Source organism: Galeopterus variegatus, unplaced genomic scaffold, assembly GCF_000696425.1.
Source record: "Galeopterus variegatus unplaced genomic scaffold, G_variegatus-3.0.2 Scaffold33, whole genome shotgun sequence".
In the NCBI taxonomy this organism is placed as follows: Eukaryota; Metazoa; Chordata; class Mammalia; order Dermoptera; family Cynocephalidae; genus Galeopterus; species Galeopterus variegatus.
The window spans coordinates 1,214,578-1,235,946 of NW_007726144.1; the positions used below are offsets into that span (position 1 = coordinate 1,214,578).

At 42.0% G+C, this 21,369-nt stretch overlaps 1 protein-coding gene across 1 annotated transcript in view; it reads left to right on the plus strand.

Annotated features, from left to right (window-relative positions):
- The first annotated feature begins 1,582 nt into the window (after window positions 1-1,582).
- Window positions 1,583-21,369, plus strand: part of GON4L (gon-4-like (C. elegans)) — a 104,569-nt gene continuing 84,782 nt past the window's right edge. The window contains exons 1-3 of the mRNA XM_008570858.1: window positions 1,583-1,650; window positions 4,496-5,026; window positions 13,248-13,439. Coding sequence (XP_008569080.1) covers window positions 4,522-5,026; window positions 13,248-13,439 — 697 coding nt within the window. The 5' untranslated portion in view covers window positions 1,583-1,650; window positions 4,496-4,521. The remainder of the gene's footprint in view (window positions 1,651-4,495; window positions 5,027-13,247; window positions 13,440-21,369) is intronic.

Below are 21,369 nucleotides of genomic sequence, written 5' to 3' on the forward strand. Positions count from 1 at the left end.
GTTCCGGAAGGCGGGCCCCTCCCCTTTCCGGAAGATCTCCAGGAGGGGACCCCTCCCACCGCCTAGTTTTCTCCAGAATGGGGCCCCGCCCACTGATTGTCTGTAACGCGGAAGTCCCGAGGTCCGAGGAAGAGATGTGGGAAGATTGTCATTCATCTGAGATTCTATAAATACTGTGATTCCAGTTCCCTAGGCTTAATAAAGCAGCAGAATGTTTTGGGTTCTGGGTTCCAGGATTTTGGAAAAACAAAATTCTATACTGTCTGGATTTCAGTATCGACTGCCATTACTGTTACGCATTTCTGGGACAGCTAAAGGTTATTATGGAAACTTTCTTAAACTTAAGAAGTTCTGAATAAAAGCTGGGGATGGCTGCACAACTCTGAGAATTCAGGAAACATTATTTAAATGTACACGTAAAACAGATGGGTTTTGTCGTGTGTTAGTTAAAGCTATTTTTTAAAAAAGACTAATGAAAGGTGCCAAAGTTAATCAGTGTTGAATATTTTTCTTCCATGAGTCTGAGTGCTTAGGGCTGTGTAGGAAAGAGAGATGGGGATAGAAACAGAGATAGAGATAGAGAGAGAGAGTAAACGAAAAGATCTGTGTATTTTGTAGGTCAAAAGAGGACATAAATGAAACTCCAAGCTTCTGGAGAGTTCTTTGGTATTTGGGAGAGTTGGTGTGATTCAGTTTAGAATCATACTACTGGAGATTATAGCCATGATTACATCAATTTCACCCTTCATTTTGGCTGAGGATATTTTTATCCTCTCAGATTCTGTTTACAGACAGGATGAGTTCACATGCATAAAATATTTGTTGGTAGTTCAACTGTAAAATGATGGAGTTGAATGTATTTTTTCAGCTTTGACATTCTGCCCTTCTAGAAAAGTGGATAGGACATGGCTCTGGAAGACATTCATTCATTCAAAAACATGCATTGAATTATTGAACATCGACTATGCCCCAGGCACCTTCCTGGGCACTGGGTCAATGCATTAGAAGCTAGAGTCACGATGCCTTATCCCTAATTCCCCTTGATAGCTGTGTCTCTTTGTGAAGTCACCTACCCAGCTGAGCTAGAGCTTTGTGCTGTGCAAATTGTAAGATGATATGATAATATCTATTATACACACGGTTTATTGTAGAGACCAATTCACCTAAGATAATAATGTAAGTGAGAGCACTTTGTAAAATGCAGAGTATTATATGAATAATTTACTGAGCTTGAGTCCAAAATTGCCCTAGTTTTATTCAGGAACCTGCACTATTTGTAACCTAGAAATTTCACTTTCTGAAATTTTGTGAATTCCCCATTTCCTTGGTCCTGTGTTCCAGGTGTCTCGCGGCGAGAAAGATTAGTTGTCAAACTAAACAATTGAATCTCATCAGCCTGTTTTGTTTTGAGCTCCATGGTCAGAGAAAGCGAAGTAGTGCCTTTAAATTATTTTGCCAATAATTGACGTACTAGCGCTGTAGCTTCATTCGGCCCTAGAAAAGATGGCGACTTGTGTTTGGCGCATGCTCCCTGACGCCCTGAGACGCCGCGTACCGCGACTCGGGAGCGCGCACGTCAGTCGCTGTCGTTGGCTGATTTCCGGTGGTGCCGAAGCGCGGTTTCCGCGGAATACGGGTCGACTTGCAAGGGTACTGAGTCGTGTGTCGTGGGGCGGGAGGAGGCAGGTGGGAGCTGGGATAGCAGGGCGAGGAATTTCCAGGATGGGGGAATCGGGTGTGAGGGTGGACGCTGGGTGCGTGACGGAAGATAGGGGTGCGAAGGTATGTAGTTGGGAGTGGGGACTTGGGCCATCGCTCGCCCCTGAGGTGGAAAGCGCAATTAGTGTCCTTTTGAAATGTTTTCCCAAGGGGCTGCACCGGGCGTTGCCTTTGGATTGGCATTCATTCCTTGAGTAATATTGCTTGAGTATGTAATAGGTGCCAGGCTCTGCTGGAGGTGCTAGAAAATACAATGACCAAGGCAGACAAAAATCCCTGCCTTCATGAAGCTTACTTTCTAGGTGGGGAACAGAAACAGGAAAGAAAGAAATACAGTGTAACTTGGTGATAAGTGCTATAGAGAAAAATAAGGCAAGCTAAGAGTATAGAATGATGGGGTCAGAATTATTTTAGATGGGGAAAGGCTTCTTTCATCGGGCGACATTTGAACAGAAATCTGAAGGAAGGAAGGGGTGAAGCATGAAGGAAAGTTCCAGAAAGAGGGAACATCAAGTGCAAAGCCCTGTGGCAGGCTCATTCACAGAACCACAAAGAGGTTAGCATGGCTGGAGTGGAGTGAGCAAAAAGAGTAGTGGAGGACAGGGTCCAAGAGGTAATGAGTAAGGAGTGACAGCAGATGATTTAGTTTTAAAGGTTACTTTGGTTTTTACCCAAAAGATGTAGGAGCCATGGGAGGGTTTTGAGAGAGGAGGGATGTCATCTGACTCTGGTTTTATTAGGATCCCTCTGGCAGTCATGTGAAGAATAGACCGTGGGGGCAGGGTGGGATCAGGGGAACAGTGAGGAGGCTGCTGTGACATGAACGTGGACAGGACCAGGGGATGGGCTGTAGAGGGGAAGAATTGGGCAGATTCTGGTTATATTTTCAAGTCCAGAGCTGACAAATTCTGATGTATCTTGTGAGAGGAAAGAGGGGTTAAGGATACGCAGCAGATGGGCCGAGCCCGTGGCGCACTCGGGAGAATGCCGCGCTGGGAGCGCAGCAGCGCTCTCGCCGCGGGTTCGGATCCTATATAGGGATGAGCGCGGTGCGGCCGGTCTCAAAAAGGACAAGCAGCAGACTGTTGAGCTACTGCTGTGTTTGTGGTACCTAGAACCCATTCTTGGCGCACTACTTTTTTGGGGGGGGGCGGGACTGGGGATCCGAACCTTTGACGTTGGTGTTACAAGGCTGTGCTCTAACCAACTGAGCTAATCGGCTAGTCTACACTCTGCTGACTGACTTTCTTTGGTATAAATAGTAGCTGCTTTCTTTCTTTTCTGTACCTCAGTAATTCATCTGTGTAGTAAATGAGTAGCCTAGGCTACTCCCACTCCACTCTTTACCCACATATCACCCTCCCTCACAGGAACGACGGAATCTTCACGTGTTTTTTGAGCTCTAATCACCAAGATATAGACATAGGTTGATGGGAGGCTGGGGGGAGAATCTTCCCTAATGTCCTGGAGAAACTGAATTAGGGACGTTTAAACTAACCTTATAGATCAGACTCTTAGAGTTAGAAAGAACTTCATTTTTAAGTTCTCTAGTCCAAGCTCTTATCGAGTAACCTGATAGTTGGGCATTCAGATTTTGCTTCAGCATTGCCAGTGATGGAGAATTCACTGTAACATAAGGCAGCTTGATCTGTTCTTGAGCCTACTTATGAGAGTAAAGTTTTCCTAGGTAGAAGGATGCAGTTTCCATATAATGCTTAATGCTTGGTCCAAATGCTGCACAGAATACGTTGTTCAAGCTATCATTCGTTCATTCATTTATTCAGGGAACATTCATTGAGTATCTACAATATTCAGTTATCCATCCAGTATCAATACTCAGTGATATATTGAATGTCTACAATACTTAGATACTGCTGGGTACCAGTTGAAAGGGCCCTTTTCCTCAACAAGCTCATAGTTTTGGAGGAGGGAAATAGGAAGGATACAGACAAGTAGATACAATTACATAAGAGACAAGTACTATAAAAGGTTTACAAACAGGTGCTACAAGAACATAAAAGCAGAAACCTTCCAGTTTAGGTCAGTATTGCCCTTAACATGTGATAACTAGAATTGAAGCCAATAGTCCAGAAGTAACTATTATAATACAGAGAAAGCAGGAATCTCCTCTCCCTTGTTTCAACACAAAATTTCTGTTAATATAGCCTAACCTTTTAAAACAACCACACCTTGCTTTTGGATTGTTTCTGTTAATGGAAATGCTTGTTTATGAAAACAACCATAGCAAACATTTGTTGATCATTTACTATCTAATGATGGAAGTGCTATTTTTATTTCATTTTACAGCTGAAGAAACTGAGATTTAGCTTAAGTTACTTATGCAATGTGACAAAGCTGGAGAGAAGCTGACTTAAGAAACAAATCCAGACAGTTTGACCCCACAGTTTGCTCTCAGCATTGTTATTCTACTTCCCTGATGGTAATAACAATAATAACTAACACTTATTAATCACTTATATTTAATTCTTATAATTCTGTGAGGCAAGAACAATTATTATTTTTTACATTTGAGGAAACTGAAGCTTAGAGAGGTTAAGTCACTTGGCCAAGGTAACGTACTAATTGGTAGTGGAGTTGGGATTTGAACTTAGTTATTCTAACCACTATCTCTCATTTCCCACCTAAAAGGAGATTGTGCATTTGGTGTGAAGTATTATGTTCATGATTGGGCATGAATAAATGAAAAAGTAATTGAGCAAATGTTATTACTGTTTATTAATATGAAGGTGATAAGAACTTGCTTTTATTCATTCAGGATGGAACAAAAGTGGGATTTTGAAAATGTCCCCCTGTAAAAAGAGAAGAACTACAGTGACAGAGTCCCCGCAGCACAAGGGCAACCGGGAAGAAGATGACTTAGACCTAGAGTCAGCTGTTAAACTGGAATCTGACCAGGTTAAAGATTTGGGATCATTGTCACTGTCGTGGGGTCCAAGTCATGGCAGAACATCTGGCCTCGAAGTACAATCTATGGAGGATGCAGGAAATCAGCCTGGTATTGAGGATTCATCTTTTAGCTGTAAGATGCTCACCCAGGACACAAATATACCAATTCTAGAAACCGTGGATGTGGCCATCTCTCAGGAAATCACTCTACCTGCCTTGGAGTCTTCCCACCCCTTTAATATACACATTTGTAAAGGAAAACTCCAGGCCACTGGCTCAAGAAGAGGGAAGAAAATTTCACTCAAGCCTGGGCCAGTTACCCAAGAAGACAGAGGTGATCATCCTGTCATAAATGACCCTTTTTCAGGAGAGCCTAGTGAAGAAGTCAAGGAAGAAGGAGGTAAAATATGAAAGGTCTATAAGCTGTAATTTCATTTGCAATACCATTTTGCCATTGCTATTACAGAGAACGTCTGAAAGGGAATACTGATTTGGTATGAAATTGGACTGCAGTGCTTATGAGGTTCAGCAATGAACTTTATGAATGAGTGCTCCCCTCTCATCCCCTAGATCCTCTTCTGTATCCCTTTTCTTTCTCTCATCCTTTATTCTGCGTGCCTGGAGAGATGAACTATGGATGGTCTTTTGTGATTTGTTGGTTATCAATGAAGTGGGGCTTGTGGAAGAGGGGCAGCAGCTTAAAGCTAAAGACTACTGCTTTGCACATTGGGAAAGGTTCTATAAGATGAGTAACACGTAAGACTTGAGTGATGAGTTGCAGTTCGACAGAATGGTGGCATGGGCATCTAGGGCAAGAACGGTCTGTGCACAGGTACATAGGCACAAGATGATGATGGTACAGTTGCTTGGAAGAAGTGGTGGGAAATGACTTCAGAGTGGTAGATTGTGCTTAGGTTGTGACGGGCTTTGTTTTTCATGCTAAGGTGTTTGAACTTTTCCTGTAGGTAGGTGATAAGACATTTCAGTGGCTAAGCAGAACATAATTATACTTTAGAAAAGATACAACTTCTCTTATTCCTTCATTTTGACTAACTTTTTTTTTTTTTTTTGGTCCTTTTTGAGACCGGCCGCACCGCGCTCAGCCAGTGAGCGCTGTGAGGCACCGGTCACCACTATATAGGCCGCACTCTCCTGAGTGCACCACTGGCTCGGCCCTGACTAACTTTTAAACTGTTTTCCCCTTTAAGCCTGCATTTTAAGCCCTCTTGGTCTTATTTTTATCCTTCTGGAAAATTCTCAGTTTTTCCAGTTAATGTACTGTGTTGGTATTGATTTTGTGTGTTATGTGCATTTATATTGCAGAATTTTATGTGTCTGACTCTATTGAAAACTGAAAAAAACTCATGTAGTGCATGTGTTGTCTGAAGCACATTGTCAAAACTTTTTGGGGAAAAGTGCTCTCTTGTAGAATCAGCCTCTGTCATAGGACATGGCTCTGTAGTTACAACCTCATTCAGAGTAGCTGAATTATTGTATTATTATATTGGTTCTGGGACATCTATATTTTATCTGGAAATGTAGATGGGAAAAGCATGTTTGTTTTCTATGAGTTTCAAGTTATTTTCACTGTTATTCTTCTTCTAGAGAATTTCCTAGGAGAACAAAAAAGGGTAAATAAACAGCTTGTGCCATTTTCCTAATTATATGGACTTGACTTTTTTTTTTTTTTTTTTAATAAGATGACTGGTAAGGAGATCTTAACCCTTGACTTGGTGTTGTCAGCACCACACTCTCCTAAGTGAGCTAACCGGCCATCCCTATATAGGGATCCAAACCCGTGGCCTTGGTGTTATCAGCACCACACTCTCCCAAGTGAGCCACGGGGGACTTGACTTTTGATCACATAAATATAAAACAAAACAAGATAGCACATTGTCCTGTACATACTTATATAAATTGGACAAATGTTTATTATTAGTTTGAAATTATTCTTTATTTTAATAGTTTTTCACTTACTGAAGTAAGTGCTTAAACCTTAGTCTTTTTTAGTACTCATTATTTAGACATAAGGAACGGAGAAATGAAGTTTTTTCTTTATTCCACCCATTTCTTTCCTTTTGTTCTCTTTTCATTCTTCCTGTCTTTTTTATTTTTATTTATATTTACTTATTTATTTATTTACTTATTAAAACATTGACCGGTAAGTGGATCTTAACCCTTGACTTGGTGTTGTCAGCCCCACGCTCTCCCAAGTGAGCTAACCGGCTATCCCTATATAGGGATCCGAACCTGCGGCCTTGGTGTTATCAGCACCACACTCTCCCGAGTGAGCCACTGGCTGGCCCCTTTCTGTCTTTTTTTAAAAGTGAAGTGTGAAGTATACTAGATAAAGAAAAATAAGACTCGTTGGTTAGCTCAGTTGGTTAGAGTGCAGCCTTGTAACACCAAGGTCAAGGGTTCAGATCCCCAAACCGGCCAGCCACCACCCCCACCCCCACCCCAGAAAAAAAAAGGAAAAATAAAGGTGATACTGGAATTTAGGTGTTTTTACTGGGAAGAAATGCATTCCTTTTGTGATGGATTAAAGAAAATGGTGAGGAGATAAGAATCAGTTCAACAACTTAATTCCGAGAGTTGGGAGAGATGTACATATAAAGCATAGGGTAGAATTAGGTTTTCAAAAAAAATCTCAATTTGTGGGCTGAATTTTGCTCCATGAAATTTAGTAGGGATGAATGTGAAGTTCTATATTTAATTTAAAAGTGTGTGTGTGGGGGGGACCATATTAAACCCAAATTGCTCAAATATAAAATACGAGAGATCTAATCTAAGTTACGGGATTTAGTTGACTCCTAGCTTAATTCAGGGTTGGAATGTAAGAAGACTGCTAAAAAACTTAATTCAATTGTTGATGAAGTAGTAGAGGTATAATGCCCAAGACAAGGGAGTTAGTAATAAACTTGATGGTCTATCGTGCTGGTCATGCCGCTTCTGGAATATTGTGTTCACTTCTGGATGCCACATTTTAAGAGAACATTGACAAACTGGTGCATATTAAGAGGATGACTAGTATTCTGAAGAACCTGGGTATGGTAAGCATAAAGGAAGCTAACCAGCCATCCCTATATAGGGGAATGATAAGTTTAGGAGTGGTAAGAAAGCTGTCAGTCTTCAAATATCTGAAGGCAGTAATGTAAAAGAGGAAGCAGATTCCAGATGGTGAAAATGAGAACAGTGGTTTTAAGCTATAGGTAGGCAAATTTTATTCACTATCAAAAAGAGTTTTTCGGGCCGGCCCGTGGCTCACTCGGTAGAGTGCGGTGCTGATAACACCAAGGCCGCGGGTTCGGGTCCTATATATGGATGGCCGGTTTGCTCACTGGCTGAGCATGGTGCTGACAACACCAAGCCAAGGGTTGAGATCCCCTTACCGGTCATCTTTAAAAAAAAAAAAAAAGAGTTTTTCAACAGTATTGTCAGTAATAGTAGTATTATATAATTTCCTTGTATAATAAAAGACTCCACAAAAAGCATTCAACTTGAATTGGAAGGTATTTGAGAGGTTGAAATGAGTTCAGATTTGGGTATATGGAGTATGATGTAACAGTGGGGCTGTCAAGCAAAAAAAGAAAATTGAAATTGAAGTTTGATAAGAGGTAAGGACTAGAAATGTTCAAAGTGTTAGTCGTTCTTCTCTGGAAAGGAACATGGAGGGAGAAGAGCAGCAGATTGAAGACAATCTTGGGTTGAAGACAAAGATGACAGAGAAGGAACTGCAGAAGTAATGGTAAAAATCAAAGGAGGGAGGAGAGTTTTAAGAACAAGGTACTTTAAAATTTAGTGTCAATTGAGAGATGCTTGAAAAAAGGTTACATTTGGGGCCAGTCCCGTGGCGCACTCGGGAGAGTGCCGCGCTGAGAGCGCAGCGACGCTCCAGCCGCGGGTTCAGATCCTATATAGGGATGGCTGGTGCGCTCACTGGCTGAGCGCGGTGCGGGCGACACCAAGCCAAGGGTTGTGATTCCCTTACCGGTCACGAAAAAGACCCCCCCAAAAAAAGGTTACATTTGAAGGTTGATGATCTCTGAAAGTAGGTTCAGGAGGGTTTTTTTTTTTTTTTGGGAAAAGGACATTATATGATGAGATTAAATAGCGAGGAATGAAAGCACTGGTGGTATTTGTTGCAGTGGGAGAGAATGGAAAATAGCTAGAGGAGGCAGCAAGGTTATTGAATTTTTTTTCCCAGATAGGTCATATTTGTGACGAGATAGAAGGAACTACTGGACAATAAAAGATTAAAATGCTAGAGGAGGAATGCATAAGTAACTATGGGTTCAGTCACTTAGCTATTGAGAAGTGGAATCTAGAGATTTTTTTTAATGTTCAGATTACAGAAATCCAAATGTAGATAAAACAAAAATATATTTATTGTTTAGGATTATCTGCACTACTCCCCTTCATTTTAAAAAAATCTTTTTTAAATTAAAAAAAATTATTTATTAATATTATTTTTTTACATTCTGTGATGTTTGTAAAGCAATTGGGAAGGAGGATGAGAGGAGAAAGGTGAAGGAAATGGGATAGAAGGAGGAAGGAGGAGGGGTGGGGTTGAGGCCTGTGGCACCCCTCTCATTCCCACAGGGGAGACCAGGGGGCTTCCAGAGGTGGCTTGGTCATTGCCAGGCTGGGTGCAGATGTCAGGGGTATGTGGCTAAAGCCCTAGCCCCCCACCCCCAGCTTGGGAGCCCAGGGCACTTCTCATGGCAGCTTGGTAGTCTTTGCTGGGCTGGTCGTGTGTGTTTGTGTGTTTTTGGGGGGGGGCGTGACTGAGGTCCCATGGGGGGGGGCACCATCCCAGCCTGAGAGAGCTTGGGGCGCTTCCTGCAGTGGCTCAGTGGTTGACTCCCCTTTGTTAAGCTGGATAATTGAAAATTAATTCTGTCATTTTAATTAGCTGGATATACAAGTAATACAAATAAAAAGTACACTATGAGTATCCGGAATTTTTTTTTTTTTTTTTCCTATATAAAGATGACCGGTAAGGGGATCTCAACCCTTGGCTTGGTGTTAGCACCACGCTCAGCCAGTGAGCTAACCGGCCATCCCTATATAGGATCCGAACCCGTGGCCTTGGTGTTATCAGCACTGCACTCTACCGAGTGAGCCACGGGCCGGCCTTGAGTATCCGGAATTTTGTTTCAAGTAACTTTTTTTTTCCTTTTTCTAATTAGAAATGTAACACACAAAAAATAGGAAGAAAAGAAGGAAGAAGAAAAACTGAATATTCATATATATGCATTTTGGAAAATATTGAAAAATTTGAAGATGAAAGGACATTACCCATAATATTACTATTCAGAATAATTACTATTAAAATTTAGAGCATATTCTTTTTGTTGTTTTGCTTTCTTTTAAGTAACATTTTAGTTTTCTGATTATGAAAGTAGCAGCATCATATTTATTGTAGAAAAACAAAAAAATGTAGAAAGGACATCTGGATTATTTTGAAGTATCAACATTTTGTTACAGTTGATACATTGTTAAATCATGTTTCTAAATTGCAGGTGTTAGTGGTTAAACTTTTCTTTTTAATGGTGCGCCCCCCCCCCCCACTCACCTTGGTGTTACAAGCCCACGCTGTAAACAACTGAGCTAATTGTGATGGTGTTTATTCTAATAGAATTTTACTTGTTCTTTTAAAATTGATTTACATACTCTAATTTCTACTTACTTTTTTTTCCCCCCTAAAAACAATTAGCATATGCAGATTCCGGCTTATAATTAGTTGATTTGTACAGTTGTCAGCTAGTTATTTTCATGTTATCAATTTACAGTTCTTAAGTTGGCAGTAAACAAGTTACAAGTGTGCTCTGAATGTGTTTTGTCCTTTAGTAGCTCTCTTATCCTGCTTGGCTTCTCTTTCTTGAGGTCTTTCAGCCACGAGAATATGTATAAAGGAAAGGAAGGGTGGGGTCTTAAAGGGTTTCAGGAAGGGGAAGAAAATTGAAAAGCAATGTGACAGAAAAAAAAGGTTGTAGAGAAAAGGAACGTTTTCTCTAGAGTATGAAAAATGATTTTATGGTGCAGCTGATAAACTGTTCGTAGGGACAATATATATTTAAAAAAAATTTTTTTTTTTTGGCAGCTGGCTGGTAGGGAGATCCGAACCCTTGACCTTGGTGTTATAACACTGCACTCTTACCAGCTGAGTTAACTGGCCATCCCTGTGGGGACATTTTAAAAGAGTAATACCAAATATGTTCTAGGTAGTAAAAATATCAGTGGAAGAAGCTCTGTCTACCAAAATGAACTTCTGTATTTTGAAGGACAATACTGTACTTGCTTAGGTTTGAAGGATCTTATATGTTTGTTTAAAAAGTCATTTATGTCAATTCAGTTTTTTGCTTGTTTTTTGTTGGTGGCTGGTCAGTACAGGGGATCCGAATCCTTGACGTTGGTGTTACAGCACCATGCTCTAACCAACTGAGCTAACCAGCCAGCCCCTCAGTTCAGTTTTTAACATATAGACATAATTAATCCTAAAATTTGTTAAAAATTGTTGATTAAATGAGAAAGCTATCCTATTATATTGATTGAAGTTCCCTCTTGTAAGATATTTGGCAGAGAGGAACTTTTGATTTGATGGATTTAGGATTCAACTCCTTGCTCTACAATCCCTATTAAAGCCAAAACCTTTAGGCTCTTTGACACTGTGAAGTAATCATGGGCTCTAGAAGTAAAGGAAGTAATGTTGAAAGTATTAAGGAATGGGCCGGCCCAGTGGCGCACAGGAGAGTGCGCCGCTTGGGAGCACGGCAGCGCTCCCGCCGAGGGTTCGGATCCCATGTGGAGACTGGTTCCCGCTCAGCGCGGTGCGGACGCAACACCGAGGGTTGCAATCCTGTTGCCGGTCTCCGGTACGGGCGTGACACCAAGGGTTGCGATCCCGCTACTGGTCAGTAAAAAAGACAAAAAGGAAAAAAAAAAAAGAAAGTATTAAGGATTAATTCATATTTTATTTTATTTTTTTGTTGTTGTGTTTTGTTTTTTTTTGGCATCTGGCCAGTATGGGGATCTGAACCTGTGACCTTGGTGTTACTAGCACTGTGCTTTCCCAAGGGAGCTAACTAGCTAGCTGATTCATGTTTTATTTTTTATTTTCTGTAAGAAAATGAAATTTATGGGCCGGCCCGTGGCTCACTTGGGAGAGTGTGGTACTGATAACACCAAGGCCACGGGTTCGGATCCCTATATAGGAATGGCCGGTTTGCTCACTTGGGAGAACATGTGCTGACAACACCGAGTCGAGGGTTAAGATCCCTTTCCGGTCATCTTTTAAAAAAAGAAAAAGAAAAGAAAATGAAATTTATTGCTTATGGTTTCCCATGCTGGGAAGTCCAAAGTCCAGGGACCACATCTGGTGAGGGTCATGGTGGTGGCAACAGTGACCCAGGGGTCTCACGTGGCAGAAATGGTAGAGCCAGGGGTGTTTTATTTTATTATAAAGGCTTTTCTTTCCTTTTTGGGGGGGAGATCCTCCAATTTAAAAGTGTGTTCATGGCAGTTGAAACTGCTAATGTTGATGAGGTAGTAGTTAAAAAGTATAAAGGCTATCTGTTTTGAATGGAACTCAGTGACAAATAACCTGGTCTCCTTGTGATATTATTTTTTTGACTAGGTGATACATAAACATGGGGAAAAAAAAAAGAAAAAAAATCAGAAATACAGAAGATACATAGAGAAAAGTTAGGCGCCCATTCATACTGTCCTCTTGTTCCCCAAGTCCTCTTCCCAGATCACTGTTTAACAGTTCCTTTTGTATATTTCAGAGATATTCTGTGTGCATGCAAGCCTATATGTTTCTTTCTTTTTTCCCTGACAACTTGACTTCTAATGTTTACTTTTGATACTTCACAAATGTTTCTTCACCTTTTTAATGCTATCTGCCTCCCCCGCTCCCCCGTAAGAGAGAGCATTTATGAAGAGTTGAGGTCAGAAAGTTGTCTTATGAAATGTAGAACAATATATGTATAATTTTATGGTGATATATACTCTTCTTCTCTGTAAGATTGACAAAGTCAGAACATTTTATAATGTATATATCATTAATAGTTGATAAAATGTGGTGTTAATGGTCACCTATATAAAAAGTCCCTTTGGGCCGAGCCCATGGCGCACTCAGGAGGGTGCAGTGCTGGGCTCCCACCGCGGGTTCGGATCCTATATAGGGATGACTGGTGCGCTCACAGCGCTCACTGGCTGAGTGCGGTGCGGCCGGTCTCAAAAAGGACAAAAAAATAAAAAATAAAAAATAAAAAAATATAAAAAGTCCCTTTGTCCTCTGGAACCCCACCCCTTACAATTATGAATATGTTTTTTCCTTAGGAAAAATGCAAAGCTCAAAGCATATTAGAACTAGAGAGACCTTAGCAATTATCTAGTTCAACCCCCTGACTTGACAGATGACTAAATTGGATTGGAGCTTTTGATTTTAGTATTTTTTTAGGATACTGTCTTTAAGAGAGGGGAATGCCTATATAGTATATGCTTCATTCATGAAGTTGTGTAACTAAAAAGATTTTATAACAGGATGCTAATTTCTACAATAGAGTATGATTGAGAATGGGCAAAGTGTGGAGTAATATTTGTGATTTTTCCAGGAAAACCTCAAATGTATACTGGAGGGGAGATATCTTCACTGCTCTCAGGTAGCCAATCTGCAAAACCAGGAGCCCAGCCTTGGAAATCATCCCAACCAGATGTTTGTGCCTCTTCTCAAGAAAAGTCACTCAGGACTCTGTCTCACCAACCTGAGGAAGAGATAGAGGATGGCGGACTCTTTATTCCAATGGGTAGGCTTTCTTTTTTTTTAAAATTAAAAATCCTTTATTGAAGTATAATATGCAGAAAACTGCACATATCCTAAGATACCCCGAGTTCACTGAATTTTCAGAAATTGAATACATCCATGTAACCAGTAACCAGATCAAGAAACAGAATATTATCAGTACTCAGAAGTCCATCTTGTCCTCCCTCTCAGTTATTACTCCCCATCCATGGATAACCACTATCCAGACTTCTAGCAGCATATATCTGTTCACCTGTTTTGTCTTTTATATAAATGGAATCATAGGTATGTACTTTTTTTGACTGCCTTTTTTCCATTCAACATTGTTTACGAAATTCATCCATATTGTTGCATGTACTTGTATATTGTTCATTTTCCTTGCCGTATAACACTCTGTTGTTTGAATATTCTACATTTTCTTTATCCATTCAACTCTTGATGGGAATTTGGATAGTTTTCAGTTGTAGGCTACTCTGAATGATGTTGCTGTGAACATTCTACTATAGATCTTTTGGCAAATATGCATTTCTTTTTGTTAGGTGGAATTCCTAGCTTATTGCTAACCTTGAGTGGGAAAAAACACACTCACTTCAGTTCTTTTACTATACATTTACAACACACTTCTGACATCAGATGTGTGAGGATTTCATCCCATTAGAAATCAAACAATCAGGCCGGCCCGTGGCTCACTCAGTAGAGTGCGGTGCTGATAACACCAAGGCCACGGGTTCGGATCCTGTATAGGGATGGCCAGTTTGCTCACTGGCTGAGCATGGTGCTGACAACACCAAGCCAAGGGTTGAGATCCCCTTACCGGTCATCTTTTTAAAAAAAAAAAAAAAAAAAAAAAAGAAAGAAATCAAACAATCAGTTCTGCAGTGGACACCAACTGGGTGTCCTCCAATTCAATTCCAATGCTATCTGTCTGGAGATAGCATTAGGTCCCACTGGTTGAAGGTTCAGTCCCATAAGACTGGCTTCAAGTTGGGGGTTCCCATGACCTCTCTCCCCCCACCCCACCCTTTATGCTCTATTAATTTGCTAGAGCAGCTCATAGAACTCAGGAAAGCACTTACTTATGTTTATCAGTTTATTATAAGGGGTATTTTAAAGAATATAAATAAACAGCCAGATGAAGAGATACATAGGGTGAGGTCTGGAAGTGCAGGAGCTTCTGTTCCCATGGAGTTTGGGTCCGATGAAAACCAATGCATATATATCATAATATTACAGGCTACCACATGGTTTTTGAACATGGATCCCTTACAGCAAAAGGTTATACAACTGAAAAGATACGGCACATTACTAGAATCTCATTTAGTCATTAGTAATTAGTCCAGTTCATCATCATATTGATTTCCCAGGGCGAGGCCACTTAGGTCTGTAGTCTTCTATTGATAGTGGTATTGGAAACATAGCTTCCCCTTTCAGGCATCTGGTATAATTGAGCTAAGAGACAGTGTCATCTATCGGTCTGAGCTTCTTTCAGTATGGTAATGTAATTTTGGATTTTCTTCTATTCATAGTCCATTTATTCTTTTTTTTATTCTTAGCTTCTATTCTTCCTTCTCTTTATTTATACCCAAACTTCCACATTTGGAAGGGACATTAGGTTCAGCAACTGTGTTTGCGTAGATTGCAGGCAGCAATACTAGTCTAGCAGGTGCCTCCCCCTCAGTCCACTCCCATTCAGATCGGGTAAGGTACATAGGTACAGAACTAGAGGGCTGTTTTTACCACCAGGCAAGATAGTTGCATTCACTGTCATCCCCAGTTTTTCCAGATGGGGTAAAGCCAGAACCCACTCCTATCAGGCCCTTAGGAATTCTGACATAAGGCTTAAGAACATCGTTACAGTTTCTTGTTTAGGAATCATCCCTGCTTTTAGCCCTTGTTGTTACAATACGTGGTCCTAGAACCACTGCATCAGGTAGGAAGGAAAAAAAAGTTGAGGTGATATGGGGAAGAAAGAAAAAATTATAGGCATTATACTGGTGTACTCCTCCATTGGCAAGAATTGCATAGTCATAGCAACATCCTTCCCACCCCTTCTTCCCCAGATCCACCAGAAAAACAGAGGGAAATCTAGGGGGGACACTCCTTTAGTCTCACTCATGCTGAGTGTGACCACACACTTATGAAGGTATGTAAGCCAGTCCTTCATGCATTTGTGTCCATCTGTTTTAGATAACCAATGTTTTGATTGCCTGTTCCACTTCTCTATCAAATTATTACTCTGAGGAGGATATCTCTCATCACTGTGTTCCTTGGTTTGAAGAAATGATGGTTGGCCATGCAAATCCATGTAATATCTTCTGTTCTGGTTCCTTTATAGCACTCTGAGCATTTGCATTTTCTACTGGGTAAGCAAAGTCCAGTCCAGAATCAGTGCCTATACCTGTCAGGACCCATTTGTAGCCCTCCAGGGCTACCAGCATTAGTCTCACTTGCTAGCTGTATTCAGGGCCTTCCCTGAACATAGGAATTTGCCCCATAGCCATTGGCAGTCTCTTTCTCTCTTGCTTCCAGACAGAACAGTTCTTACTAGCATTTTTTGCCTCAGAGGGTGCAAAAGGAACATGTCTAGATTCAGCTCATCTGTGCACTGCTGTAGTAGCCCCATGTCCACTCATATCATGAGGCCCAGGTGGCCACCTTAAGTGAGCACATGGGGATATCTGCTTGTCGATTCCAGTTATCTTCCAAGCATGGAAGGGGGCTCTTCAGATGGGTATTGACATGTCCTAATTTAATGCATCCCTCAAATTTCCATAGTGCTGTTCCCCACATGGACATCCCTTTAATAGGCCAGGTTTCCATTGCCCTTTTGCCTGCCCATGTGGCCAGGCCATTGGCCACTGCCAATGAGTCAGTAAAAATCCAAGCATACCACTCTTCAGTTCTTCAGCATGCAATTCAGCCCAAGCCCACTGAGCTTATTTGTTTTTACCTTCTTTGATCAGAGTGGCATCCTTCCAAACAAGATGTTGTCCATTCATGTTGGAACTGCTACTTACAAACCAAGCTACTCTTAGTTAGTTGAGAGCAGTTTATTGGGCACTGTCCAAGTGATAATAGAATCCAGCATCTCCTCATGTAGTTCTAGAGTCAGTTGTAGGGGAAAAAGAGGCTTCCTGCTTGTGAGGATCTCCTCCTTTTATTCCCCAAGTTGCATGATCCTATATAAACCATTTCCATTTTATTATGGAACTGTCTGGGCACTGCCGTGACATCTCCTAAGACATTCTGTGACATCCTATGTATTAAGTCATCCTGGGTATTTAAGGCTTTAAGGTTATTTTGTCCTTTAGTCATAAGAGGTGGCTTCAATTAATGTCCCACAGCAAAGTAGTAAATGCCCCTGAAGTGGAAATTCTCTAGTCCAAAGTCCCAGTAGTCGTCACTAAGAGGTGCTGACAGGCTTTTGCTATAAGCCCCAGTAAATGCTCCATATTAGGGCTATCAGACAGAATTTGTCCATACCAGCACTACAGTTTCTACTTTTCATTCTGTAAACTTGGGCAATCTTACTGTTCCCATTTAGCATGCCCAATTAATATTGCTAGAAAGGTGGATTTACATATCTTCTGTTTTACAATACTAAGTATGGAAACTGTTTGCTGGCTACCAGACCTAATATCCATTTCCATAAAACATTTAGGACACAACTTCTTTATATAAAGCCTGTTTAAACATTCCAACTTTCATAATCCTGTCAAAACTTTTATGTTCTCTCAATCTGATTGTAGCTGGAGTCAATGCTTCACCAGTGGATTTTGGTACAATAGTGCATGGGGCTGCTATTTCAAGAAGTCCTAGGAATTTCTCTTTACCACCCCCTAACCATTTTACCCACTTGTGTACATACAGCTTTGTGTTCCCGACAGGGGTTTGAGCTAAGGGACCCTTGTCTATTTGTCAGTCTTTATCTTGATTAATCTGCCTATTGCCCCAGGCAATTTTATTTATTTATTTATTATTTTTTTTGTCTTTTTCGTGACCGGTAAGGGGATCACAACCCTAGGTGTGGGGTCGCCCGCACCGCGCTCAGCCAGTGAGCACACCAGCCAGTCCTATACAGGATCCGAACCCGTGGAGGGAGCGTCGCTGCGCTCCTAGCACCCCACTCTCCTGAGTGCGCCACGGGGCCGGCCCAACCCCAGGCAATTTTAGATCAGATTTCTTATTGCAATCTCTGCTTCTGACTTCTTAAGTTTCTCCAAACTGGGGTAAATGCAGCAAACGTGTTTGGAACTCTTTAATATTGGGGGTCCAGCAGGGGCTCTCTTTTGTCCACCCAACCTTATCAATGTTGTGTTAAGACCTTTGTTTTAACCCTATCAGTTTTCATCATCCTATTTCTTTTTCTCTTAAATTGTCCTCTTTGCCTTTAAGAGTCAGCCCTGTTCTTAGGATGGCCCTCCTGAACTGAGAGATTGCTGTGTGTTCTTCCAGACTTCCCTGTTAGAAGTGAGCACAGGGGAGCATGAAAAACATAGGCCAAGACACTTCACCCCATTTCTTAAAAACCATCTAAAGATTTCCACGCTGCTGGGAATAGACTCCTTTCTTTTTCCTCTTGTTTTATTTACCCCATCAACGTTTTCTTTCTTCACCTTATTTCTCAATAACCATTTAAACATTTCCCCCTTCTTGGGCTGAGTCCTTTACTCTCCCTTCTGCAGTTCCCCATTGTCTTGTTAATTAACCTGGTGTTTTTATTAGCATCTATAAGACCCATGATGGGAAGCTGAGACAGCAATTTTTTTTTTTTTTTTTTTTTTTTCTTTTTCCGTGTCCGGCAACGGATCGCAACCCTCAGTGTCGCCCCCATACCGGACCGGGACCGGCAACGGGATTGCAACCCTCGGTGTTGCTCCCACGCCTTGCTCAGCCAGTGAGCGGGAACCGGTCTGTATGTGGGATCTGAACCCTCGGGCGGGAGCGCCGCCGCGCTTCCCAAGCGGCGCACTATCCAGTGCGCCACCGGGCCGGCCCTGAGACAGCAATTTTGATAAGGCTTCCAGAACTGTCTTTTGGTTTTGCAGTAGTGAGGTTACATGGGGGGTGGGGGTCCACAATAAAGGGGATTACTTAATCATAGTATTTAACATGACCTGGGTAATGGGCATATTCAGCAGGTGATTATCCTGGCCATCATAAAGCCAGTTCCATTTGGCTTTTATAGGGGGAGATTGACAGTTCCCTTTCTCGGGGTAAACAGACCTTACAGTGGCTTTCATCCAGTCAACCAGGTTGGCTGATCCCTCAGAAGTAACCAGTGTGTCTGGATCATGCATAATCATCTGTGATTGTTCCACAGTTAGCTATGGGTCTTTCCTCAACCCAAACTTGTTCCTCCCCTCTGTAAGTGGAGGGTAATTCAGAAAGATAGGGTAATTCAGAAAGATAGGTAATACCCAAAGATAGGGTAATTCAGAAAGTTTATGAGAAAATGGAATTAAAAAATAATATGAATCTTTACACAAACTTTCTTTTCTTTTCTTTTTTTTTTTTTTAACGGTGTCTCCTTTAACTGCATGCAGATTTAGCTTCTTACTAGAAAGGGAGATCTCTGACTGTTTTATGTTGATTTCAAACTTCCTTTCTCTCTCAACCCCTGACACTTGGCACAGACCCTCCTCTAGGAAGCCTTCCACAGGCAGGGTTCCTGGTTCTTTCTGTAGGAAGTGTGCGCATTCCCAAAGCCATTTCAGCCAGCTCTCACTGACCAAGGTAGACTGAACTCCTTGGGACAGGAGCAGTGTCTTACTCATCTTCCTTTCACTTTCCCTCCTTCCTTGTGCAGTACAAGCCAGTTCTAGGAGCCAGAAGTATGAAATCAAGGTGTTAGCAGGGCCATGTTCCTGAACCTTGTAGGGAAGAACCATTCCTTCCCTCTTCTAGCTTCTGCTGTTTGCTGGCAATCCTTGGCATACCTTGTCTTGTAGATGCCTCACTCCAGTCTCTGCCTCCATTTTCACATGGTCTTCTCCCCTGTTCTTTCCATGAACTTTTCGAAGTACCCTTGTACTGCTCCTAAATTAGTGTAGTGGATTGAATTATGTCCCCCCAAAACTCCCTGAAGCTTGAATTGTGTCTCCCAAGTTTTATGTATTAGAAGCTTAGCCCCCACTGTGACTGTTAAGAGGGTGGGAAATCCTATTATGGCAATTGAAATGTGGAGCCTTAAAGAGGTGATTGGATTGTAGGACCATGCAGTAGTGAATGGATTAAAAGTGGTGGTCAGGGCATGGTTCTGAGAGCTTTAAAAGAAGAGGAGAATCTGTCTTTCTCTCCCTCTCTCTGCTCCCACCATCTTGCAATGTGAGACCTCTAGGTCACTCTTACTACCACCAGATGGACTTTGGACCTCTCAGCCTAAGAAACTGTTGGGGCCGGCCCGGCGGTGCACTGGATAGTGCGCCGCTTGGGAAGCGTGGCGGCGCTCCCGCCCGAGGGTTCGGATCCCACATACAGACCGGTTCCTGCTCACTGGCTGAGCGAGGCGCGGGGGCAACACCGAGGGTTGTGGTCCCGTTGCCGGTCCCGGTCCTGAGGGACACTGAGGGTTGCGATCCGTTGCCGGACACGGAAAAAGACAAAAAAAAAAAGAAACTGTAAGCAGGGCCGGCCCGGTGGAGCACTCGGTAGAGTGCGGCGCTTGGGAGTGTGGCGGCGCTCCCGCCGAGGGTTCGGATCCCATATAGAGACTGGTCGGCTCACTGGTTGAGCGCGGTGTGGGCGCAACACCGAGGGTTGCGATCCCGTCGCCGGTCGCGATACGGGCGTGACACCAAGGGTTGCGATCCTGTTACCGGTCACGAAAAAAGACAAAAAGGAAAAAAAAAAAAGAAACTGTAAGCAATAAATTTCATTTTTCTTTATAAATCGCCCAGTCTCGGGCATTCTGTTCCAGCAACACAAAACGGACTAATACAATCAGGTATTCTGATAATCCATTTTAGTAGTTTCCTCAGAAAGCTAATGATACTGATCTACAGAATTAAACAATTCCTTCACACTATACCCTGTAGTTTCAGTAGTTTCATGGTTTAGCCGTTTCCCCACATTGACCTCTTCTGGGTGACCACAGGTCTTAGAGATACTTTCTGCTGTCCCTGCCTAATTTTTCCTTTGGGGGACAGCTTTGAGTCTGGTGGCTGAAGATTAGACTGACTGAAATCTGTGCTTGATCTAGCATCAAGGTCTCAGACCCAGTACTTTCTTTTAATTTCATTTTAGCTATTACAGATAATAATAACCAAGGGATTGAATATTTTGCTTTTCTCCTATTAATTTTCATTTCCTTATGCATCCAGTGAACCAATTCCCTGAGAATTAGATCCATCTCTGAATTCCACTGGTAACTTTTACCTTTAGTAAGTGAGCACAGCACAGTTGCAGCTCCATACCGTGGCTGACCATGTGACCACCTAGCAATCAAAGCTTCCTCATCCTCCACCCTTTCATCTTTTTCTCTTCCCAAATCACACGTTTTCGTGAGCCAGGGCTGTTCTAGCAAGCCCTCTTCACTGACACCAAATGAGTGGGAAAAAACACACTCATTCAGTTTCTCCCTCTATACACTTATACCATGCTTCTGACACCTGTTAAGAGAAAAACTTTACATAAATTAAATTTAACAGAGTTTAATTGAGCAGAGAACGATTTGTGAATCAGGCAGCCCTCAGAACTAGAGTAGATTCAGAGTGACTCCAAGGCTGCCACATGGTCGGATGACATTTATGGACAGAAAAAAGAAAGTGACGTACATAAAATGGAAGAGAGGTACAGAAACAGCTGGATTGGTTACAGCTGGGCATTTGCCTTATTTGAACCTGTTCACTATGTCCAATGAAACTTTTAGGTCAGGGCCGAACCGTGGCGCACTCAGGAGAGTACAGCGCTGGGAGCGCAGCGACGCTCCTGCC